Here is a 27,257-nt window from a genome sequence, read left to right as displayed (position 1 = left end):
TTGATGGGCGTTGTAGTTCCATTGCATAGTGTTTTGGTTTTCTTTTAATTGCAACAAATTATATAAGTGTGGTGATAATTTGTAAAATTATATAATGTATTTAGATTTAAGTATTTAAATATTATAAAATATTGTAAACGATTGTGGCCATGTTTAGCGATTATTTTGACTACTGTGGTGTCATGTGACCCGACTCAGTACTGTGGATATGAGCGGAAAAATTGGGGTCTTTTGTCGTTGGCCATGGTGGTGGCGAGTTGGGAGCGGCAAAGTGCCGCGAGTGCAAGCATGGACGCCAGGGTATGCGAAGGAACAAAGTGAAAGTGTGTGGGTGTGAGACAAACAGTGTACGAAAGTGTTTCTTTTGAATAAATAAGTTTCAATCTGAACGTGTATAGTTCAATTCACTGCTCTTCAAAAGCCAGCCAATATCTCACTCAATAATAGGGGCGCAAATGCAACCGTTTACTACCAACCCCCTTTACAGATGAGCCACGTGAAAAATAGGTAGTAAACGAGCCCGAGTTTCAGTTGCACGGAGTACGTGTGGAGTGCACATGTGGTTTTTTTAGGTTAGAGAATTCCCTCCCTAGGCCCGACAAGATGCCTCCTGAGACGCGGCAATGTAGGAGTAGGCAAAATGCAACAGGGAATAACAATATTAATGTGCTAATAGTAAACTGCAGGAGCATCTATAGAAAGGTCCCACAACTGCTCTCATTAATAAATGGTCACAATGCCCACATAGTACTAGGGACAGAAAGTTGGCTGAAACCAAATGTAAACAGTAATGAAATTCTAAACTCAGATTGGAATGTATACCACAGAGACAGGCTGGACAGTGAAGGGGGAGGCATGTTTACAGTGATAAGAAGTGCAATAGTATTGAAGGAAATTGATGGAGATCCGAAATGTGAAATAATTTGGGTGAAGGTCATGGTTAAAGCAGGCTCAGATATGGTAATTGGATGTCTCTATAGGCCCCCTGGCTCAGCAGCTGTTGTGGCTGAGCACCTGAAGGATAATTTGGAAGATATTTCGAGTATTTTTCCCCACCATGTTATAGTTCTGGGTGGAGATTTTAATTTGCTGGATATAGACTGGGAGACTCAAACGTTCATAATGGGTGGCAGGGACTAAGAATCCAGTAAAATTTTTTAAAGTGCTTTATCTGAAAACTACCTTGAGCAGTTAAACAGAGAACCGACTCATGGCAATAACATATTAGACCTTCTGGTGACAAACAGACCCGAACTATTTGAAACAGTTAACACAGAACAGGGAATCAGCAATCATAAAGCGGTTACTGCATCGATGATTTCAGCCGTAAATAGAAATATTAAAAAAGGTAGGAAGATTTTTCTGTTCAGCAAAAGTGACAAAAAGCAGATTTCAGAGTACCTGATGGCTCAACACAAAAGTTTTGTCTCGAGTACAGATAGTATTGAGGATCAGTGGACAAAGTTCAAAACCATCATACAATATGTGTTAAATGAGTATGTGCCAAGCAAGATCATAAGAGATGGAAAAGAGCCACCACCAAACAACAACCGAGTTAGAAAACTGCTACAGAAGCTAAGGGAACTTCAAAGCAAACATAAACATAGCCAAAGCCTTGCAGACAAACAAAAATTATGCGAAGCAAAATGTAGTGCGAGGAGGGCTATGCGAGAGGCGTTCAATGAATTCATAAGTAATGTTGTATGTACTGACTTGGCAGAAAATCCTAAGAAATTTTGGTCTTATGTCAAAGCAGTAGGTGGATCAAAACAAAATGTCCAGACACTCTGTGACCAAAATGGTACTGAAACAGAGGATGACAGACTAAAGGCCGAAATATTAAATGTCTTTTTCCAAAGCTGTTTCACAGAGGAAGACTGCACTGTAGTTCCTTCTCTAGATTGTCGCACAGATGACAAAATGGTAGATATAAAAATAGACAACAGAGGGATAGAGAAACAATTAAAATGACTCAAAAGAGGAAAGGCCGGTGGACCTGATGGGATACCAGTTCGATTTTACACAGAGTACGTGAAGGAACTTGCCCCCCTTCTTGCAGCGCTGTACCGTAGGTCTCTAGAAGAGCGTAGTGTTCCAAAGGATTGGAAAAGGGCACAGGTCATCCCCATTTTGAAGAAGGGATGTCGAACAGATGTGCAGAACTATAGACCTATATCTCTAACTTCTATCAGTTGTAGAATTTTGGAACACGTATTATGTTGTGTATAATGACTTTTCTGGAGACTAGAAATCAACTCTGTAGGAATCAGCATGGGTTTCAAAAAAGACGATCCTGTGAAACCCAGCTCGCGCTATTCGTCCACAAGACTCAGAGGGCCATAGACTCGGGTTCCCAGGTAGATGCTGTGTTTCTTGACTTCCGCAATACGTTCGATACAGTTCCCCACAGTCGTTTAATGAACAAAGTAAGAGCATATGGACTATCAGACCAATTGTGTGATTGGATTGAAGAGTTCCAAGATAACAGAATGCAGCATGTCATTCTCAATGGAGAGAAGTCTTCAGAAGTAAGAGTGATTTCAGGTGTGCCGCAGGGGAGTGTTGTAGGAACGTTGCTATTCATAATATACATAAATGACCTTGTGGATGACATCAGAAGTTCACGGAGGCTTTTTGTGGATGATGCTGTGGTATATTGAGAGGTTGTAACAATGGAAAATTGTACTGAAATGCAGTAGGATCTGCAGCGAATTGACGCATGGTGCAGGGAATGGCAATTGAATCTCAATGTAGACAAGTGTAATGTGCTGTGAATACATAGAAAGAAAGATCCCTTATCATTTAGCTACAATATAGCAGGTCAGCAACTGGAAGCAGTTAATTCCATAAATTATCTGGGAATATGCATTAGGAGTGATTTAAAATGAAATGATCATATAAAGTTGATCATCGGTAAAGCAGATGCCAGACTGAGATTCATTGGAAGAGTCCTAAGGAAATGCAATCTGAAAACAAAGGAAGTAGGTTACAGTATGCTTGTTCGCCCACTGCTTGAATACTGCGCAGCAGTGTGGGATCTGTACCAGATAGGGTTGATAGAAGAGATAGAGAATATCCAACGGAGAGCAGCGCGCTTCATTACAGGATCATTTAGTAATCGTGAAAGTGTTACAGAGATGATAGATAAACTCCAGTGGAAGACTCTGCAGGAGAGATGCTCAGTAGCTCAGTACGGGCTTTTGTTGAAGTTTCGAGAACATACCTTCACCGAGGAGTCAAGCAGTATATTGCTCCCTCCTACATATATCTTGCAAAGAGACCATGAGGATAAAATCAGAGAGATTAGAGCCCACACAGAGGCATACCAACAATCCTTCTTTCCATGAACAATACGAGACTGGAATAGAAGGGAGAACCGATAGAGGTACTCAAGGTACCCTCTGCCACACACCGTCAGGTGGCTTGCGGAGTATGGATGTAGATGTAGATGTAGATGTAGAAGCAAACCTATGCTTTTAGAGAAGTTAGATACCTTCATTGGTCACGAATTTGTGCAATGAAGACTATGTGAACGGATGACACAGGCACTCTGACTTTGTATTAAATACATGGAAGTGAGCAGGGACAGTAACGGATGTTGAGCTGCACACACATGCTTTGCAAGCTAAACACTGGGTAGATACTGACTGACAATAATGTGACTATGCGCTTACAGCAAGCACTTTGTTATGAAGGAAAACTTATGCGTGTATGTGTCAATGGAGCTGACATGCTTATATAAATTGGTAACCATATAGGATAACTCCAATGGCTGAAAAATAAAGGCTATGCCCATATCGGTCAGAGTTATCAACCCATAAAAAGAGAAATAAGTTCATACCCTGTGCACCTCCATATGACGTCAGTGCACAGTGCACCTCCATATGACGTCAGTGCACAGTGGGGGGCAATTGTAATGTAACATATTATTACGCATAGAAGCAAAACAGGTAGAGAGAGGCTCTTCAATTTTTTAATTGCTTTAGATTAATCTGTCTTTCTCTATAAGTGGTAGCAGATGGATGTATGACGAGTTCCGCTGAGTGAATGTTGTTAGAAAATGTGTACCATATTCCAATTGTACATTAAAAAGTCTTATAAAAAGTTATCAAGATAGCAAAGTTCATTCGTACATTAACAGTGACCATACCCATCTGTTCATCTCTCTGCAATGCGCCAAGTATCCTGCATGAAGAGGATCGAAGCAGACAAGAATAATTTGTGTGAGCAGAAGAGGGACGACCCGGAACCAGTATTGTCATACCAAGCTCTATGCACAATGGCGGTAACAAGAAAAAGAAGTATGTAAATTTAAATGCTGAATAAATGTAGTGAATATTGAAGGTCTGTTTATATTAGTGCTCATTAAAGTTCACTCAGGATATGTGTATTTTCTAATTTTTTTCAATTATTCTTTCAAAAATTCCTTTTTTAAATTATTTAATCAGTTTTCAATATATATCACATTTTATTCCCCCTGCCACTATTCAATTGGCATCTGTGAGGACTTAACAGCTCTGGCATCATATACATCCTGGAGGACCTCCTCAATACTGAGCAACTTGAATGAAAGTAAATCTAATCTAATCTAATCTTCCATCCCTGTATCATCAAATATCCCAAGCGAGAGGATCTGTGATGATCTCACCATGACATACTTTTTAATGCAGTGGCTTTCAAGCACATTTTTGGGTCTAATTACTTATTGGGTGTAGCTCATCTTCTACATTGTACACAAGTTGGCAGTATCTTAGGTGTCCTTCCCAACTGGTCTTCACTACAGGAAAAATTTAAGAAAATGCAGGTCAAATGCAAAAGGGGACCAAAAATTACATCAACCAAAACATTGGTGAAAAGTATAGGGGAAATATGTACAGAGCAAAGAACAGAGAAAGAACAACCCAGAAATAACTGGGTCAATGCTGAGGATTGTCACCATGGATTCAATAGTATGAGAAGTAAGGATGGTTGGAAATGGAAGATTGCAGCACAAGAAAGGAAGGGAATGCTGCAATCGCTTCGGTCCCATGCTTGCCACATACACACTAATGGACAGAGTCATGAACCCCCTGAGAGATCATTGTGACTACAATTACACCCAGGGTACTCTTAAGATAAAATCTGCAATCATCTGGGGTACCATATTTATGTCAGCAAGGTACATAACACATGATCCAATCCAGGAACAAATGGCTAAGCATTTAATATTTTGTCAATATGAGTTTGACTGGTTTAATTCTAGCAGTCAAATTATGTGTTGAATGTTGTAATTAGTTCTTATTTGACCCAACAGATAAGGTGTCTGTCTGTTTTGTCCTTCACAATGTCCATCAAAATAAAGAAAAGAGAGTGAGGTATGTTGGAAAGAGAATGAGTTGACCAAATGACAGACATTTATTGAGAAGTCTAAATGCAGACAAGTCCAAATCCACATATTTGCAATCTAACTCCATGGGACTTAACAGTCTCACTTGAAAATGGATGGAATCATCTGCAGGTGTAATTTTGCGATCCTGGAATCAGTGTCTGCATACAAAGCTTTCTTGAACAACAATCTCAAGGAGTCATACTATGGAATCACTCACAAATGGTTCTAGAAGATTTTACTGGCATATACAAATTGTTTTATGACAATTTTTAGAACATACCTCAAATGCTTTAAAAAGTGAAATTTCTAAGATTTATCATCAATCATAGTTAATAATCAAGTTGCAAATTAAATAATGTTACAAGGTAAACTGATGTATGGGGCATATATGCGCTAACATTAACTTTATTGAACGTAAGTTATCGATACCAAAAATACTCTATCTTTTAAACAGGTTAATATTATCTCAGCTGTTTAACTAAAAGAATTTCATATGATTTTGTATATGATGTAATATATTTCAGTCTAAAATGTATAAAAAGAAATTATTTTATTACTTTATTACAATCAATATGTATTGACTCTGTATGTACAGTTAAAATTACTTTTCTTTTAGAAAAATTTGAAATTAAAAAATATTTGGCACACTTAAAATTCATATTATTAATTGCACAATCTAATGCTAATTATTAAATTTATTTCTGGATTCATTTATAAAATAATGATATAACTTGGTGAAGATTCTTCTTTTGTCAAGAAAGTTTGTGAACTCTTTTTGTTTTGTAAACTCTTTGGAATATTGTTAGTACTGCAGAATGATGGAATCGGAAATGTTTTTATGTTTGGCAATAACAATGTAATTTTTGGTTTCATGGAACTGGAAATTGTAAAGACAGTGTGATGTAGAAAAAGGTGATAGAATAAAAAATAGTACAAAAATATAAATTACGCAGCAGGCTTACTTAATAGTTACCATGTCATCTGGAGCCTACAAAGTCAAGAATTTCAGCCTCAAGAATCAACCACTAGATGTGATGAATTGGAGCCAACTACAAGAAAATAAGATAAGTAAAAATGTTATTTGAACATCTTACTCCTCTCTAAGCTTATGAAACGAGTCAATTATGAAGAGAGTGAAAATCAGCTGGTGATATGAGGGAAGGGAAGAATACAGCATTTAACAGAACACAGCATTAACTAGCTTTCCTGCCCTGGCTCTTCTACTGGCAGAAAGTACAAAAACTCACAAACACAACCACACAGATACCCAAACACACTCTATCTTGGTAACACTGATTATTAGAAAGCAGTTGCCTGGGCTATGGAAGTGGGGAGAACATAGGGAAGGATAAATGATGAAGGAGGGGATAATAGGATAATGTGAGGTAGAACAGGGAAGACAGATGCTCAGTGGTTGTATAGCAGCACAAAAGATATTCTGAGGAGGTAAAGCACATAAGAGATATATATAGAATATATAGAGAGAGAGGGATGGAGGGAAGGGTGTGAACAGGAAGGTAGGGATGGAGAGGGAGACTGAGAGGGAAGAGAACAGGGGAGAAGGACAGAAAGGGGACTGGAAGAGTAGGAGGGGGGGGGGGGGTGCCCAAATGTGGAGAGGAAGAGTGGTGGGAGAAGACAATACATGATCTGGAGGGGAAGGCTTGGTGGGGCAATGACAGAAGAAAAAAGTTAAGATGAAGCAGTCAGAAACAGGTTAACAGAATTTAGGCCAGGGGGATTGTGAGGATGCAGGATATCTACATCTACATCTACATTTATACTCCGAAAGCCACTTTACGTGCCACTGTCATTACCTCCATTTTCTGTTCCAGTCACGTATGGTTCGCGGGAAGAACAACTGCCGGAAAGCCTCCGTGCGCGCTCAAATCTCTATAATTTTACATTCGTGATCTCCTCAGGAGGTATAAGTAGGAGGAAGCAATATATTCGATACCTCATCCAGAAACGCACCCTCTCGAAACCTGGCGAGCAAGCTACACCATGATGCAGAGTGCCTCTCTTGCAGAGCCTGCCACTTGAGTTTGCTAAACATCTCCGTAACACTATCACGGTTACCAAATAACCCTGTGATGAAACGCGCCGCTCTTCTTTGTATCTTCTCTATCTCCTCCGTCAACCTGATCCGGTACGGATCCCACACTGATGAGCAATACTCAAGTATAGGTCAAATGAGTGTTTTGTAAGCAACCTCCTCCGTTGATGGACTACATTTTTTAAGGACTCTCCCAATGAATCTCAACCTGGTACCCACCTTACCAACAATTAATTTTATATGATCATTCCACTTCAAATCGTTCCGCACACCTACTCCCAGATATTTTACAGAAGTAACTGCTAACAGTGTTTGTTCCACTATCATATAATCATACAATAAAGGATCCTTCTTTCTATGTATTCGCAATACATAGAGAGACAATTCCCACCAGCATATTTCCGAGAAACTTGTGCTGGAAGTGAGTACACAAATGGTACATGCAGTGAAGCAGCTGTTAAAGTCATTTATGTTGTGGTGCACAGCATGTTCAACAACTTTTTGGTCAAGTTTTTGGTTTGCCACAGTTTGGTGATGGTCATTCATGTGGGTAAACGGTTGATTTCTGTTATATGCATACAGAATGCAGCACAGCTGATATATAACATGGCTGCTTTCACATTTGGCCCTGCCTTTTACTGGTAGGAAATACCTGTGACTGGGCTGCAGTAGTGAGTGGGTGTATGGGACAGGTCTTGCACCTGGGTCATCCATAATGGAATGACATGTTGAGTGCAGGACTGAGAGCAAAGTTGGAGTGGGTTTGACAAGGATATTCTATAGGTTGGGTGGGTAGTGGAACAGTTCTTTGGGTGAAGTTGGTAGGATATTGGAGATTGACATCAGTCATCCTAGGACATGTTAAGAGGTAATCAAAGCATTGGCAAAGGATGTGGTTGAGCTTATCAAGCCTAAGGTGATAATGAGTAATCAGAGAAGTACTGATCAGTGACTGGTTAACATGTTCACAGCTATCAGAGGAGATCTTTCATGTTGTTCTGAAGCTGCTAAGTCATCTGTCTTTCCCTCTCCATTTCTCACTATCCCACTACCCCCTCCATCACTGCTTTGTACATCCTTTGCTATCACCCCACAACATCCATCATCCCAGACAATTGCTCTGTAAAATTAGTGTGGCGACAGCCATGGTAGTGTGGGTGTGCATGTTTGTGTGGTTGTGTGTGTGAATGTATGTACTTTCTGCCAGTAGAAGAACCAGACCTTGAAATCTAGTTCATAGAGTGTTCTGCTATGAAAGTCTACATGCCACATAGCAGTCTGCTAAAGGTGAGTGGTTGCCTTTCCTTTATTTTGCATATTGTTCCACCCAGAGATTTCCATTATTATTTTACCAGATACACACTTATACTAAGAGAATCTGAGATGTAATTCTGTAATTACTATTAGAAAGGGAGGACAATTAGGGTTTAATGTTGCAATAATGACACAGTCATAAGAGATGGAGCACAAGCTTAGACTGGACAAGGATGAGGCCTTTTTACAGGAATCTTTACACATTCACTTTAAATGCCTAAGAAACCTCAATTCTGGATTGTTGGATAAGGATTTGAGCCTTGCTTTTCTAGAATGAGTTTTAAATATTATTAATAGAGGCAGATATATAGGCACTCTTGATAATAAAGTTCCTCTACATAAGTTCTTTTACTTTAGCTAATGAACTACATATTATTTTGTTAATAATTAGAAAATATAAAAGCTTTCTTACAAACAAAAGCTTATTAATTCTTTAATCATGTCTCAAATTTTATTAGTGGTCTTAGAGCTCAAAATAGCAGAACAATTATTAAGTACTCTATGAATTCAAGGGGTTTTAAAGAGACAAGAACAATTTTATATTATGCTCACCTTCACTTCAGTTGAAGGTACAACTATGCCAGATGATCCATATTTATTTTCTCCACTTGGTGTCATCAGTGAAGCCAGAGTTGTCTCTGTCATGCCATAGCCCTGCCTGATATTATTTATTCCAAGTCGTTTTGTCACTTGTTCCTGGATTTCTCTGCTTATAGGAGCAGCTCCACATTTTATGTCAGTCAAAGAGGACAGATCATATTGGCTAACCATTGGATGTTTAGCAAGGAACACAAGCAATGGGGGTACGAGTGTAAGTCTTGTCACCTGTGCATATGGAAAGTGTGTCATCACATATTATTACATTAATCTGTATCAAATAATTATTGTGAGTCATTACACACAGAAAACATGTAAATCATGCCAAATCAAGTACTTCCAGTGTTGTTTTACTTAATAGCCCTTAAAAGTTGCCATAAATGTACTTTGTACTGTGAATCCCATACAGTTATATGCATAGGCACTAAATAATATGAACAACTACAAACTGTTTGGTAAACAAACAAAATGATGACAGTGGTAGTATCACAAATTTCTGCACGATTGATCCTGGAATGGGAAAACTGAATATCCATCTTTAAGGGCATATCATTTCTTCTTCTTCATTAATAAACTCTCTTGTTTGGAAAATATGTCAGTCCCGCATTTAGTTTACTCAGCATGACATTGTAATACAGTTGAGGGAATATGGTGTAGTTGTAGGTAAACTACTAGAATTCTCTCATATACAGATTTATTCACACTTAGCGTCTACACAGATACAAGTCCAGAGGCTAACTGCCGTTAGCGTCCAACATGCTCTCCAAAGCCCTCTCCTCAAAGATAGCACACTTACACACAGAACAAATATCGATTTTTATGGTGCTCTACGCCACATAGCACCCCCCCCCCCCCCCACGCAGTATGGAGTACATCCCTGTGGATGGGGGGGGGGGGGTGAGAAGTTAGGAAGGTAACGCACAGTTCTTCTGCATCAGGCAGAAGCGGTCGACTGGTAGGAGACCGGGGGGTGAAACCTGGTACGTCGACGGTGAAGTCAGCAAGCGACGCCGGCGGCTGAAGACGACGTCCCGTCCTAGAGTGGAGGTGTAGTACTTCGTCAGCCGGCAGACGGAGAATCACCCTGCCAGAAGGCCTAACAAAGGCACGCAAATTGCCACACACAGCACTTCTGCTCAATTTAAAGCGGCGCACCACACGAGATTCTGCACTTCCTCCCTCAGTATTGTCACACGCGAGTACCACACACACACCGTATCGCCATCTACGACAACAGATAATTTATGTATATCATCAGGGTGCACATGTGTTGTGAATTCTTGGATGGCACCTGAACGAGCAATGGTAGGGAGGCAGGGAGGTGTGGGAAAGCCATGCAGGGGGAAACATCTGCTAGGAGGGGGGTGGCAGGTGCACTGGACTGCGCAGGAGACAACCTCGGGCGATCAGCTGACAGACGAGGGAGCGTGACCAAAGGCAGCGAGGAGCCAGCGTGGATTGAACGGCGTGACAGAGAGCTGTCACACGAAGATGGTAACACAATGGTAGAATCCGAGTGGTTGGCAGTTCGACTGCGAGGGCTGTGAGGAGTGAAGCCCCGAAAAGATTGGCCACTCGAATTAGATGAACGCGGAGAAGGAGCAGTGCTCCACAGAGAAGCACACTGTGGAGAATCAATACCCAAATGCATGGTGTGGGAAGATGGATGGCCGCTTGAAGCAGGAGTGGGAGAAATAGGGGCAGAATCAGGGAGGTTCACCTGAGGCTCAATGAAAGCCGGTTTCACTCGGTTGAGTGAGACCATGGTTACAGAGTCTTTTATGAGGAGATCCATGTTATTCTCAGAGCGTTTGACGACCTTGTAAGGACCTGTGTAGGGCGACTGAAGTGGGGCTTTGACTGAGTCATCTCTGAGAAACACGTACTCACAAGAGTCTAGCGTGCGCGGTATGTACGCGCGCGGAGGTGTATGAGCAGCCGGAGGTGGCGGCTGAATTTTGCTGCAGTGCAAGCGCACCCGCTCGGGAAGTGAAGGGAGTTCAGAGGGCCGTGGAAGTGGGGTCAGAGTGACTAATTCGCCAGGCAAAACCAGAGGTTGGCCATACACAAACTCGGCTACGCAACCCTTGAGGTCTTCCTTGAAAGTCGCATGAAGGCCAAGAAGCACAAAGGACAGTGCCTCTGTCCATAGTGAGTCATGGCAACACAGGGCAGACTTTAAGGTGCGATGCCATCGCTCGACAAGCCCATTGCTTTGGTGGTAGTATGCAGAAGTATGAATTTTGACAATACCACACATTTTACATAAGTCAGAGAAAACTTAAGACTCGAATTGTCGCCCCTGGTCAGTGGTGAGGTAAACAGGTGAGCCAAATCTAGAGATCCACGAATCTAAGAATGCTCGACTTACTGTCTCGGAGGTAATGTTCGGAATAGGCACAGCCTCAGCCCACCGAGTCATCCTGTCAATAGCTGTAAACAAGTAACGGAAACCCTCGGAGGGGGGCAAAGGGCCTACGAGGTCGACATGAACATGGTGAAACCTACCTGGCGGTTGGGCAAAACAGTCAAGGGGTGGAGAAGTGTGCCTGGAAACTTTGTTCTGTTGACACACCATGCATGCCCTTGCCCAAGACTGACAATCACGGCGCATGTCTCTCCAGACAAACCGTTCAGTCACCAGACGGGTGGAAGCTTTGACACCGTGGTGAGCTAATGAATGTAGTTTGTCAAAGACCTGGCGTTGAAGGGGCTTAGGAATGAATGGCCGCAACGTACCAGTCGATTCATCACACCCCACTAAGTTAGCTATGCGAGGGAAAGTAGAGCGTACCAGTTGGAGAGAGGAGCTGTGGTCTGAAATTAACTGCGTGGTATCGGGGTCTACCGATTGCAACCGAGGTAGGTCCGTTAAGTCAATTAGGGTTGTGACAGCATCAACATGCGAGAGAAAATCAGCAACCACATTGTCCACTCCTCAGATGTAGCGAATGTCATTTGTAAATTGCAAGATGTAATCGATGTGACGAAAGCGTCGTGGGGGCGGATCAGCCGCAGGATTTTTTATGGCAGGAACCAACGGCTTGTGGTCAGTGAGCACATAGAAATCTCGTCCCTCAACATCAGTTCTGAAGTGTCTTATGGCCTCATAAACTGCAAGTAATTTTCTGTCGAATGTTGAGTATTTCTTCTGCGCGTTGTGTAGCTTTTTTGAGAAAAACTGCAGGGGGGGGGGGGCGGTCGTAACATCGTTGTATGTCTGACTCAGTACTGCGCCGATAGCATTGTCACTAGCGTCAGTAGTGATAAACATTGTGGTGTCCACCCGTGGGTGAGCAATAGTGACAGCGGAGGCCAACAGCTGTTTGAGTTCATTAAATGCCTTGTCCATGTCTGGTGTCCATGGTACCTGGCGGGTGCCAGAAGTTTGTGGGCCAGTGAGAGCATCTGTGAGAGGAGCCTGCACCGCAGAAGTGGCTGGCAAATGTTTCCGGTAATAATTAACTGTTCCGATGAACCTGCATAATTCCCTATAGGTCTGAGGGCGTAGCATCTCGAGAACAGGCTTGATCTTGTCCTGTGGTGGTGTCAGACCGTCCGATGACACAACATAACTTAGGAATGTGACGGATGACTCGTGCAATTGAGTCTTTTTATTGTTCTGTTCAATACCAGCGGCTGCTAAAATATCTGTCACGACTTGAACACGCTCCTCACTCTGTTCTAAAGTAGAAGCAAAAACCAATATGTCGTCCATGTATACGAAACAAAAGTCTAGATGGGATAAAGTTTGATTGATGAAACGCTGCCACATTTGGGGGGCATTTTTCAACCCAAACGGCATAACTTTGTATTGGAACAGCCCGAAGGGAGTGGTTATGGCAGTCTTTTCAATGTCCTCCGGAGCCATAGGAATCTGATGAAATGCGTGCTTACAGTCCAAAACAGAGAAGTACTTTGCACCTGCGAGCGCATGATTGAAGTCTGCGATGTGTGGGACCGGATATTTATCAATGATGGTGCGGGCACTTAAACGCCTATAGTCTCCAACCATACGCCAAGTACCGTCTTTCATTTGGTCAAACAGGATAGGACTAGCCCAGCAACTGGAAGAAGGTTCAATTATTCCCTTTTGTAACAGATTGTCCAATTGTTCTTTTGCAATTTTCATAAATTCTGGCTTGAGGCGGCGTGGACGTTACGATATGGGCAGCCCATCGGTTAGACGTAACCGATGAACTGTGCCGTTAGTGACTACTGCAATACGTGGCGCAGCACGATAGTCAGATGTCCGTGAAGTGGAGCAGGCAGTGGCGGATGGGCCAAGCTGTGGCGCTGAGGGCACGGAAGTACAGGTGTGCCACCCGCTCGTAGGCTGCATAAAGGCTGCACACGTGTTAACATGGGTGAGGTTGGTACACTGGTTCTTGGTAGCGGGCCGTGCCGCTACGAGCGCTGTAGGCACGAGTGGGTGTCGCCGGACAGCAGATGGCCGTAGTTCATTGCCACGAGCTTGGCAAGTTAATTGTCCATTCGGAACGCAAGGAGCATGAGCACTCGGGCGTACCCTATCATTACAAAAGCGGGTGCTGACACAGTTTACAGAGTTCACAACATTGTCATTAATGTGCACGGGCACGGGAACACCAGATTGGCACGGACTGACCTTGTCTGTAGCCGACGAGTCGTCTGCTTGTAGTGCCGCGAGGCGTTGTTGTGTGGAGGCCAACTCGTGGTGTATGTCGCGGAGATGCAGCAGCATTTCCATACGTTCCATCTGCAACTTAGAAGACTTGGCGCACACCACTAGCCACTTGTTTGTGCAAGATTGCAGCTCCAAGGATAGGTTTACACACTTCTTAGCACAGCATACATGTTTGGTGTTAGCCGAACTGTCACTCGGCGAAGCGAAAGGAATATGTTTGTTAAGGGAGGGGTAAAACACAGTATTTTGCACAAAATCTAGTGACAACTGATAGTGCTCGAGGAAATCAATTCCGAGAATAGGTTCTTCAATTGTTGACACTAGAAATGTCCACTCCAGCTTGCACTCGGGCGAAAGTTTCACTGTATACAAAGTGGAACCCGAACACTGTAGGGTAGACAAGTTCACTGCACGAAGTACTGTTTTGTGTGGTTGCACTTTATTGGTTGCTAGGCGAACCGGTAGCAAAGAGACGTCTGCGCCAGTGTCTACCAGAAAACATACCCCTGATCGTAAATGGTGAACATAGACTCGACCACACTTACTGTTATTGTCCGAAACGGAGTGCAACGTGGGATGGTGCCCGTTGTTTACATCGCAGGAGGTGGCACCGTAGCCTACCTGCGGTTGGAGTTTGGGTAAGAACACGGTGACTGGCATTTGTGAGCTTGCTCCCCGAATCTCGCGTGGAAGAAACAGTAAGGTTGGGCGGGCCTGTGCTCCTGTGGGTAGTTGCTAGGTGACGGAGTATGTGCCCCAGAGTCTTCCACAGAGGCCGATGCACTGTCGTTGCGAGGAGCTGAAGTTACAGGCAGGGCGGCTAGTTTAAAAAACTTGTTATCAGCAGCACCAGACAAGGGCGTGGCATCAGAAAGCATCTTAGTGCGGTCACGTCCAGAATGCAGTGCACGGAGCTCACGTTGCCTGGTGGAGTATGCTCTGTCGGCGGCGCGTAAACGTTCATTTACTGGCCTATCTTCATACGCAGAGATTGCAGTCTGGACAGGCAAAGGCAGCTTTTCAGTCCAGATTTCTGCGAGCGTGTCATCAGGCATAACTTGCTCATCGACGAGAAGACAGATGCACCGTCACAGCTGGGACGGAGACCTGTCGCCGAGACGCTCTTCGTAGATGAGCTGTCGCACATTTTCTCTCCTGGTTTTAGAGGCGAGCTCCAGTATCGTTTGTTTCGCCACAGCATACTTCCCTGCTAGGGGGGGCGCTTTGACCAGATCATAAATTAAATCGACGCGGTCGTGAAGATGGTTCATGAGGCAGGCGAAGCGTGCGTCGTCGTCCAAAGCACAGACATTGAATGTTTGCTCAACCAGGTTAAACCAGAACTCCGGGTGAGCGGGTTTGAAGTCTGGTAATTTCGGCAGATTCGGCACTGCAGTCACTGCGGAGGTGCGCCTATTACTTCGGACGGAAGTAGAGCATGCAGAAGATTGCGAGTTCGGATTATTGGCATCCCATAATGCGGGAATCGCGAAATTCACTTGACGCCGGGGGGGCGGCTGAGAAGCGACGGACGCTCGAACGGTGTGAGGATCGTAGTCAAAACGTGCATTCTCATTGACGTGGTAGCTCGGAGAGAAGCCACAAGTGCTTAAGTACGCCGGTGAATGTCCGTTATGCACACAGTATTCACTCGACTGTGAGTGGTGGGGCTGGTTGTAGATGTCGGAGTAATTACTGTCCAGCACAGAATTGTTGACCTGATTAGAAGCAACACAAGGATCCCACATACGTCCACTAGGATGCACACTCGGTGTGATATTTGCTGTTTGGCGAGCATTGAACACCTGTTGACTAGCCGGCGCGGAAGGATACACACGTGGCGGGAACTGATTCGAGTTTGAATTTACTACTGGATTTTCCAAAGTAGCAAAACCTCGCTCGACACCACGAACTGTATTGAATTGTGTGTTCGACACAGGAGTAGAAATGTTCCGACTAACACTCTGTGGAGAACACGTGGGAAGGTCCAGGCTAACAAAGCCAGAGTCCACGATCGTTGGCGGTTGGAAGAAACTGGCGGCACTCGATGAATTCCACTGCATGTTCTGGCTGAAGGATTCCGAAGATTCTTGTGGCATGTACACTACGACGGCAGGAGTGCTGGAGAGATGTTGCTGGAATCCGGGCGGCGGTGAATGCTGAAAGGCCATTGTCTGGAGCTGAACAAAGGCCCTCGCGATCGCGGAGTAACCCGACGCGGTAGGCGCGTAAATAACCTTCAGGCGGTAACTCGGACGCGTATTACACAAAAACGGGGTCACCAGTGAGGGAATATGGTATAGTTGTAGGTAAACTACTAGAATTCTCTCATATACAGATTTATTCACACTTAGCGTCTACACAGATACAAGTCCGGAGGCTAACTGCCGTTAGCGTCCAACATGCTCTCCAAAGCCCTCTCCTCAAAGATAGCACACTTACACACAGAACAAATATCGATTTTTATGGCGCTCTACGCCACACAGTGATTAAGGACATTTTAACACGTGCTGGTAGTGAGGCACTGTAGTTTAGACACAGTGTTTCCACACGTCATCCCTCAAATAAGTGTGTTAAATACACATTCTGCATCTGCATTACTATATTGCAACTTGTTTAGAGCAGAATAGAGTCTGAAGAGCATGCAAGCAAGATAATAAATATGCAGCCGGTTTATCTGCTTTGGCGGCATTAGTCATCAGAAATGGTGGGAGGTACTTACAGTCCCCAAATTGTAGGTAGTGTTACACATAGAACAGAAAGTGTTATCCACTCATCAGAAAGTAAGTAGTAATAAAAAGCATCTAAAAAGTTCTACTATGACAGTCTCAAATTTTTTGATAGCAGCTATCTATAATAAAACTATCAATGAGGCTACTAGCCTCCAGCCAGAGTTTTACTGAAAACCCAATGAAGCCCAGAGAGCATTATATAAGATACCTACTTCTCCTAATGAAAGGGTTAAACACTGCTCTTATAGCATTAAAGTATGTGTTATGTAGCTTTCATTACTTTTTTGATGATGGGAAAGATGACTAAAATATATGGAATATTCATATCCTACCCTGATAGTGATTTTTTGAGAAGCAAAGCAATTTTTTTCCATCCTACTGATTAACATGGTCTTTCAGAAATATTATTCAAATGAGAGTTCCCACTATTCTCGTATGAATGTGGACAAGGACAAAACCAAAAAGGGGGAGGGTAGTCTGGACCCTCCATATCACCTAAATGAAATTACACATGACCCAGGTGCATGCAGTGAAATTGGCAGATATTAAAATTTTAAATCATACGAGAATGGAATATACACTATCAATAGTAAATAAGACTATCTCTTTAGATTTAAACTCACTACCCACCCCTACTTTAGTCAATACAAACTACTGTACATTGTTAGCCTTACTTGAGCTCAGTTCTTGTTTAGTTAATCAATCCAATTCTTACTAGCAATTAAATTTAATGTAAGTGCTGCCATTTATTGTTTACACGCTATGTGCTGCTGCGACAGTTTCTAATCATGGATAAGTTTGTGAAAAGAATGATGATGAAAGCTGATTTTGATTTGTCCACTACTGATATAGTAAGTTGAAAATATGCATGCACTACTATAATAGACTAATTACCAATCTATAGCAGTTAAATTTTAGAACTGGAGTTGTTATTTGGAGACTGGCAGGGCACTGGGATCGCAATATTTCATTATTTCAAAAGGCAGTGGAGCAGTAAACTAAATAAAAATAACACTAAATTGAAGTCAGTGCATAAAAATATAGTGTTCTTGGATCTGCACATGTCACCTGAAAATCATACTGGTCAACAAAAATATCGCCCGAAACTGATGGTTGCATTTCTTTAAAAAAATTGCTCAGAATTCTATTATAAGTAGTGCAAATGGCAAAATCATATGGCCAAATAAAGCAATATTTAATTGTGCATTTGGACATATACATGCTCTGAGAAATACTGTGGAGAATACATGTTATCATTTTTCAACAAAAGATTTTCTTGCTTAATGTTATAGACCAAATCCTACATGTATGATGGCCTCTCAGATGCAAATTTTGTACAAATCAGACCCCCCCTCCCCCCTTTTGACAAAATTCTGGCTACATCCTTGGTGTGGAAGCATGCTTCCAAGCTATACGGATAATACTGATTTAGGAAACAGTATAATAGTCTGTGTACAACATGGATGACAATAGACCTTTGATCTAGAGCCAATTTGTGGTATGACTTTGGCCAGACAGGATGCTTAGTGCTGCAGTGGACTGTTGATTCATGTATTTAGAGACTGATACAAAATGTATTAGGTAATAGACACACACATGGACCAGATGCTACAACTAGAAGCAATTAAATATTTGAAGCCAAGAAACTTCTCTTAAACTTATTATTGTGTTAATCTGTAACTTGATGATAGTTGCTTTCCTGAAATTAGTTGTCTGTGAATGAATAAACATTGCTAGAGTTTTCAGTTGTTCATGGTGCCATTCTTTAATATTGTTAAGTCATTATCAAACAGGGTTATTATTAAACGGAGTCATTATTTTGAGTGAATCAGCATCAAGTTCAGATCACTGATATAAATAAGAAAAACAATGGGTCCTAGTACTGACCTATTGGAGACACTATAGGTGACTGAGCCTTTTCCTGATAAATATTCAGAAGGTACTTGTAATTTTATCTCCAAGTGTCTTATGTTTATTTTTTGCCTGTGATGTTTGAAATGAATGTATCCATTTATCTGGTAGGTACCTAATACTGTACATACAAACTTGTTTAGGAGAATATAACTTTTGGAAACCTAGTAAAGTATTTTTTTGGAAAACGCAATTCTCTGTCCTGAATGACAGAGCAGTCTCCAAAGGTTGCATGATAAATACTCTTATATCTCGTATTGTGGTTGTCATTCTGAACCTGATATTTATTAATGCCATGAAAGAATAAGTAAACTGTTGTGTGAGTGTAGGAACTAAGGGATCATTGAAGCTTCCTCAGCAATATTTACTGTTATGAATTTAAGTCAGAACTACCTTATAATAATCACAAATTTACCTTGTGGTCCTGTATCGCCTTCAGAAAAAGTACCTCATCAAATTTTGGCATCACTACACATTTTGAACCAGCACAAAAATTTCCTATCTGATAGATGAAGGCATATGCATGGAAAAATGGCAACAATCCAAGGTGTGTAATTTCTGACGTCAAATTACCATATCTTGGATCTCTGAAAAATGGTTTTCACACTAAGAAAATAAAAATATGTTAATATTAAAAACTCAAGTTCTCTACTTTTTACCCAAATGTGTGTCATTCATGTATTGTATATTCACCTTAAATGATTGACTGAATACAAGATGTTGGAATGAGTAAGCATAACTCCCTTAGGTAGTCCAGTGGTTCCACTTGAGCAAAGTATACAAGCCACTTGTTCTCTCGGATTTACCTTAACAGGCTTAAAACACAGAGATGTGTCTCTGACAAGAGTGGAGAATGGAATGTATCTGTGACAGACAATATTTCCAAAAACTACTATGTGCTTTATAAAACTTAGTTCTTTTGCAACATTTTCCAGTGCCTGAACTGTTGCTTCTGAGCAGAATACAACTTTTGGTTTTGATATATTCAGTGCATGCATCATTTCTCCTGTAAAGTAAAGAGAAAAAAAAAAACATAACACAAAGAACAAAATAATTAACATGATATTATTAATAAGAGCAGAACTATGTATTTAATTGGCCATTAATGAAAGGCAAGGGAAAGTCTTAATGGAATGTAAATAATTTAAGGAATAAAGGTAAAAACTAGCAACACAATAGAGATATTGAGTTATCATGGCTACACTTGGCCAGCTGAATACAGTGTGCCAGAACAGCAGTTCTTCAGCTCGACCAGTGTGAGGGATCGTGTCCAATGGAATGAGCAAGAGGAGAAAGGAGGTAGGGAGCAAGAGAGAGGACTGTGGAAGGGTGTGAGTGAGAGGCAAATGATGCCAGGAGAGGATAGCAATACAGGTAAAGGCACCAATCAGTTTGTGCAGCACACATTGACGATGTTCCTCATTCCTGGGCACAATGATAAATAGCTGAAACCTGGCAAAGGACACAGTTCAGTTGTTCCAATCTGTGATGATTAATGGGTGATAAAGGTGTTGCTTCTCTGTAGCTAATTCATGGGGATAGTTGGAGGTTTAGAGGTGTGTGAGGATATGATGCAAATGGTTCAAATGGCTCTGAGCACTATGGGACTCAACTGCTTAGGTCATTAGTCCCCTAGAACTTAGAACTAGTTAAACCTAACTAACCTAAGGACATCACACAAATCCATGCCCGAGGCAGGATTCGAACCTGCGACCGTAGCGGTCTCGCGGTTCCGGACTGCAGCGCCTAGAACCGCACGGCCACTTCGGCCGGCGATATGATGCAGGAAATCTGTCCATAGAGTAGATTTGAGGGATAGTTCCTGTTTGTGAACACCCTGCTAATACCTTCAGGCTGAGGAGCACCAGTTGAAGCAGTGGAAGGAAGGTGCTGAGGCTGTGGAGGAATGAGGAAAGGGTTTCTTGGTTCTGATTCCAGATCATGAAGACATCATCAGTGAACCTGAACCAGACAATGGGTTTTGGATTTTGGGTAGCTAGGAAGTTAACATCTAGATGTACATTTACCATACCATATCATCATATCCCTAATTCTCCAACTAACCACAAAAATTAACTGCAAAGGAGCTCCCACCTCATCACCCAATAACACCCCAGACTGGAACAACTGAACCTTATCCAATATAATGCAAAAACAGCTGACATTGTAAATTTCACTTGTATTTACTTCATGACTAGTTCTGAGTCATGACCCATTCACCAATCATCCAGATACTCAAAATGGTATTTCCCAAAATATAAAAATCATGTCAAGATAACAAATACATGCTAATCACAAAGTGCAAAGTGACAGTTACAGAGCATACAGATATCTGTAAGACCCAAAACTAATCATCAAGTAAATAAAAGAGAAATTTGCAACTTTGGCTGTTTTTCTGCTGTATTAATTAACACAAGTTGCTGCCCTGCAATTACTCCAGCATGCTGGAAGTTTGTGAATCTTATCAAGGCCTGACTATTACGCCCAACTAGCACCTCCATTTCCAGTCCCATCACAAGTTTATCCTATTCTACCAGAGGCAGAGCCACCTGTGAAAGCAGGCATGTCATACACCAGCTTTACTGCAAATCCTGCACAACATTTAGTGTGGGCATGATCTTCATCTGGCTGTCCATCCAAATGAATGGCCACCTCTAACCTGTAGCCAAGAGCAGAGTTGACCAGCCAGTTGCAGAACATGCTATGGAGCACATGTTCAGTTTCAGTGGCTGCTCCCAACCTGTCCCACTTGGATCCTACCTCTCAATACTAGCTTCTCTTAATTACATAGATATGAGTTTTCTTTGCAACACATCCTTCGATCTTGTATCCTCCTAGCCTCAATCTCTGTTAGTCTCCTGCCCCCAACACACCTCAACCTCTGCCTCGGAACCTAAACTTCACTCATCTTGCAAACTCCCCCCTCCCCTCCACTCCCCTCCCCACAGACACCCCTTCCCTCTGCCCTGTCTCTCCATCCCAATGTGCTCATCAACGTCATTGTCACCATATCCTGCATGAACACACTGGTTCCAATGCCTGTGTTGCATTCGTATTACACACTCCTATTGCTTCCTTTTTCTTTGTTCCTAAACCCCACACATTCTGCCTCTTTCTCATAGCCTCTCCTTCGCCAACTCTCCCTCCTGCTCCCCACCTTCTTCCTCCTCATGCCTGCTCCACCCAAAAAAAAATCCTCATCCCACTCAAGCTGCAGAACAGCAGTTCTGTTCTAGTGTATTCAGCTGACACAGTGTAGCCATACATATGTGTGTATGTATATATTTGTGTGTGTGTGTAGGGGGGGGGGGGAGGGAGGGTGGTGGCGAGGTGAGTGGGGTTAATGTTAGATAATTCACGTAATTTTCATAAAAGACATTAATTATGAAAAAGTTACAACTATTGCAAGAATGTTCATATTAATTAATTTTATAATTCTTTTAGGCAAATATCAAAACCCAAAGTAATATAAACAGTGAAAAGTCTAGCAATTTCTCAAAAAAGTAAAATGTTGGCAAAAATCGTTGTAATCATATTAATTTAAAATTTCAAGTAAATTTAAACATAAATCTCGTAGTGAAATCATTTGGATTATGAAATTTTAATTATATTGTAAGCCTTAACAATGAAGTAAACTTTTTTGATTGTCAACAAATTATAAAAGTGATTGTGGCTGCAACTGCGACAGACGATCATTGTGAAGTTTTATCAGTCTTGGGGCCACAGGCAGAGGACCATGTAATCACTGAGTCTGACTTTGATCTGTATGTTACAAAGATTTGTTATAAATAAATAAAGGATGTTGTACAACTGAGTGGAAACAATAATTTTTTTACCAAGCAAAATCCTCAAAACTACGTAAGAATATGGAATAATCCAAAAAAATCGCCTCATGATGTCTGTAGCAAACAATAATAATATATGAATAAGAGCTACAACCATCATCACTTCTCATTCAATATGATAAGTAACAAATTATTACATTTCCTCTGACAAATTTTTTTATGGTTTTGCAAGAACCACAATTATATGATGTGGATATTGCAAACAATTTAACAAACTTTTTGTCTTGATTTTCATCTATACTGTGAGCAGGAGTGCTACAATGTGTATTCCAGCTTGAAACAGGATTTTTCCAAAACTGCAAATTTCTGAGCCTTGTTTACCTGCCTTTTCACTACTCAAAGTTTCTACTATTTATGAGTTGTTGTCTTTACCCTTTAAATTATTTATTTATTTATTTATTCACTAGTCCTTTTTACCAATAATGGCATTGAGTGCTACACACATTGGACATGTCAGTGCAATGTAATTGAACACTATTGACTATGTAAGTAATTCTTTAAAATATTACACAAACTAAACGTTTATTAATCAAAATTTACTGTAGTACACAGTTTGTACATTTAAATGGATTATATGTGAACAGGGAATTGAATGTGAATCAATATTCATAAGTAAATTTATTCACTGACTGAGTAGAAGCAGTGGCATTGTAAATATTACTCTAAGAATTGCTGCAAGAGTTTTATATACTTGATGTTTTATATGTAATTAGGGAGTTTTAAAAAGGTTCACATCCATGTGGAATGTGCCTTTCTACTGCTTCGCAGTATTGATGCGTGTGTTGTGGGGAGGTTTTTGTTCAGTCTTGTATTATGTTTGTGAATTTCCCAATTTCTTTACAGTGTTTCATCTTTGCCAGTTAAATTCGCTTTAAAGAATAGAAGTAGTCTCAAATGTAAATTCATAGTAGAGGAACTATATTAAATGTTGCAAAAGCAGATCTGTATGATTCCCTTATTTTACTTTTTGATTCTAAAACTCCTCTTCTGCTTTCTGAAATTATTTCAAGTTATTTTATGCTCACAACATGTAATTCTACATGCATTGGCTCCGTCAACAAGGTATAATTTTTTTTACAGTTACAAATTACATTTTTATAACAGCAGAAACAACCAATTATTGACAAAATAATTTAATTGGATTGATAAAAAATCTACTCACCAAGCGGCAGCAGAACATACACGTAAAACACGGCTGTAATTGGAAAGCTTTCAGAGCCAGTGGCTCTTTCTTCAGGCAGAAGGGTTGATAGGGAAGGAAGAGGGGTGAAGGAAAAGGACTGGAGAGTTCTAGGAAAAGGATTAGATTTTGGGTTGGTTGGTTGGTTGGTTTTGGGGAAGGAGACCAGACAGCGTGGTCATCGGTCTCATCGGATTAGGGAAGGATGGGGAAGGAAGTCGGCCGTGCCCTTTCAGAGGAACCATCCCGGCATTTGCCTGGAGTGATTTAGGGAAATCACTAGATTTTGGGAAGGTTGCCCAGAACTACTACTTACTGCACAGATTTACAATATGATACAATTACTATATTTATTTCTATGACAGAATTGTTTCTTACATTATTACTCAAGCTATATCCAAGTCATACTGGCAATTTTGGTTAAGCTACTGCTTGAATTGCTTTTTGAAAGTATCTTCTGTCAACATCTTAAATTCATTTGGTAAGGAATTATGAAAAATAGATCCTTTGACATACAGACTTTTTGCTGTTAACCTTCTGTTAACCATGTGACAGTATTTTTTGTGCCTTGTATCATGGTTGTGAATTTCCATGTTTCTATATACTGTATGACCTTAGTGTCTTCTTTCACGAGCATAATGCTTTCTAGTGTATGAATGGCATAAACTGTGAGAATATTAAACCCAGCAAATAGGCCTTTGCAAGATGTTTCTTGTTTTACTTTTGCTATTATCCTCAAGGCTCTCTTTTGCAGTACGCAAATCCTTTTCATATTGGTTTTGCACATCCCACCCCACAGTACTATTCCATAAGGAAAGACAAGAAAGGATATACAATCCAAAATATACAGTCCTTAGGGTTTAAGAATTAAGTTATGGTGATAATCTCCTTAATGCACATAGATTGGGCGTTATTTTCTTTGCAGGCTTGGTCAACTTGCTGCTTCCACGAAATTTGCTCATCTATGCACAAACCCAAAAATTTACATTCTGAACATGTTCCTGACAAAATCTTACAAATCACAATATTTTGTCTAACTGAACCACGTAGTTCAATATATGTTTTTTTTTTATGTTTACTTATAAGTTGTCTCTTTCAAAATGAGCACTTGCTTTTCAGTAATGTCTTGACTCTCTTCAGTTAGGCTGGGTTCACTGTCTCCACAGCAGACACCAGATGTTTAATTGGCATACCTGCTTATTATCTAGAGACACATGACACATGAGTACGAATTGACCAAAAATGGAGCTCCAGTGTAACACCAAAATGTACTTTTCTCAGTCTTCATCCTCTGCTCTCCAGTATTCCCTTCATTATCACGTATAATTTTTGTACACTGCTGTCTACCTTTTAAATATTTTTTGAGCAATTGCAAGAGTTTTACAGTGATACCACCCACCATAAGTTTTGATAAGAATGCGACACAATGTACTGTGTCACAAGCATTTGAGAGGTCCAAGAATTCTCTTGTTGCTTGACACTTTTCTTTTCTCTTTTTTTTTCAGCACACAATGGACTGCTGCTGACATGGTACTTTGACCCCTTTTGATACCATGTTGGAAATCATGTAATATGTCAGCACTGTTGTAATGTGCCAGGATTTCTTTTAACACTATTTTTTCCAATTAATTTGCCCACTGTGTAGATTAGGACAATGTACCTGTAGTTTTGAACATGCCTTATTTCCCCATTTTTGTGTAAGGGTTTGACTAAGCCAGTTTTAACTTGTCAGGGAATATACCACATTCAAGAAGACCATTTATTAGATGTACTCAGAACTTAATTTTGGCCAGAACATGCTGGAACGGCATTCTGGCACCTCCCAAGGAATTTTAATTTTTTGGAACTCACTGGAACAAGTCAGCCCCAGATATTTAAAATAGAGTATGTGTATTATTTGTGATGTAAATCTAATTTACCATCCAAAGGTGTGATCATTACACTGCTTGTATGATTGAAGAGGTGCATTCCAGCACCTAAGATTTTAGAAATTAAGCACTAGTTCATGTTTGCATTTCTTCAATAGATATGTAGAAATTCCATCTAATCCTGCTGTTTTTTTCTGGGGCTATCAATAAGCTGCAGAATATCATCTGTGTAAACTGCAGGTAGATTACTGCAGTTATGTTCATTAGTGGGCTCAAATCTATGCTGAGGATCTTGTTTCATGCAAACATAATTTTCAACAGTATCTATGAAGTAGTTATTAAAAATACTGCCTAGTTGAAGGGGATCAGAAATGACATTATTATTCACAGTTCATTCTACATTATTAATTTTAGTTTCTGTTACATTGTTTCTGATTTTATTTACAATTAACCAGCAAGACTTTTGCACAATATTACACCATAATTTAGATGGAAGTGAACTTACCCATGGTAGGCATTTATAGTTGTTTCCATGTCCAATATCCTTGTAAAAGTGATCTATGGATGAATAAAAATACCACTGCTATAACAGCAGCTACCACTACTACAACCGTTTTGGTGCAAGTTTTCAGAGCTATGAAGACATGACACTCTCTTCTAAGTTTACCATTAACATTACTCTCATGAGAAATGAGTATCATGTAAATGCTTAAGGGTGAGTGAACCACCAAATAAATACCAGTACTCAACATGTTAACCCATTTTAGGTTATCTTGCATCCATATGCTTAAGAATTTTGTTTCTGAATTTCTTATCACTGGTTCCTTACAACTTAAAACAGCTGGTTCATTTGGTTTGAAACATTCACATATTCCTGTCTGTGTAGAATTTGTCCTTCTGAAACCATGCTCTGATCTAGATAATGTATTATTATTTACGAATGATTTCAGATTTTCTTCATATTTACACATTTAACTATACTAGAGGAAGTACTGATCGACCTACAGTTATTCATCATGCTTTATAACATGATTGTACACACAAATGACTTTAGGTGTTTCTGAAGATTTGGGAAGTGTGCCTATTTACAGAGAAGTCTGTTGATGGTGTTGTTATATTTATGACAAAAGTCACCAACTGCTTTGTTCCACAACTGCTAACTCCCATTGAAAAAGCTCACTGAACCAAAGTAGCTGTAGAAATCTTTCAGCTGTGTCAGGCCAATCCAGATGACTTCCTTAGCTGCTTATCAGCATGCATGTGTCTCTGTTTATTACTATAAACAAAGCAGCAAATCAAGCACTGGAAACGTGGATGCACCATTGCTGAAAAAGGCAAAGACCCAAGCATCACCAGTAAGATGAAGCTGAGCATCTTGTGCAACTGTCATGGTTTGGTGCTATCACTTATGCTCATAAAGGGCAAATTATCGTATAGAAGTATACAACAGAATTTTTTTACAAGAGCAAGGAAGGCTGTCAAGATGAAATGTTGTGAGAAGCTGTCCATAGGGGTGTTTTTGCTCCATAAAAACCTGCACTTCATTGTGCACAGGACATGGTCACACATGCTGCAGAGGACACAGCCACACATGTTGCATCTATGTGTGATCACATTTTGCCTTGTTGTCCCCCTGACACTCCCTCCCGCACTCTCATATGTATTTTTCTGACATGACCACCAATGACTTCTTCCTCTTAGCTCAGATGAAGAAACTTTT

The 27,257-nt window shown here is 40.9% G+C and overlaps 1 protein-coding gene across 2 annotated transcripts in view; it reads right to left on the bottom strand.

The window, feature by feature from the left end:
* The window catches only part of LOC126193408 (luciferin 4-monooxygenase), a 226,275-nt gene that overhangs the window by 56,313 nt on the left and 142,705 nt on the right, over positions 1-27,257 (bottom strand). For both annotated transcript variants that reach the window (XM_049932684.1, XM_049932685.1), the window contains exons 4-6: positions 19,338-19,650; positions 19,060-19,231; positions 9,291-9,563 (exon numbers count right to left, since the gene is read on the bottom strand). In XM_049932684.1, coding sequence (XP_049788641.1) covers positions 9,291-9,563; positions 19,060-19,231; positions 19,338-19,650 — 758 coding nt within the window. The remainder of the gene's footprint in view (positions 1-9,290; positions 9,564-19,059; positions 19,232-19,337; positions 19,651-27,257) is intronic.

This window comes from Schistocerca nitens, chromosome 1 (genome assembly GCF_023898315.1).
Source record: "Schistocerca nitens isolate TAMUIC-IGC-003100 chromosome 1, iqSchNite1.1, whole genome shotgun sequence".
Classification (NCBI taxonomy): domain Eukaryota; kingdom Metazoa; phylum Arthropoda; class Insecta; order Orthoptera; family Acrididae; genus Schistocerca; species Schistocerca nitens.
This window is presented reverse-complemented; position numbering and strand designations above follow the sequence as displayed.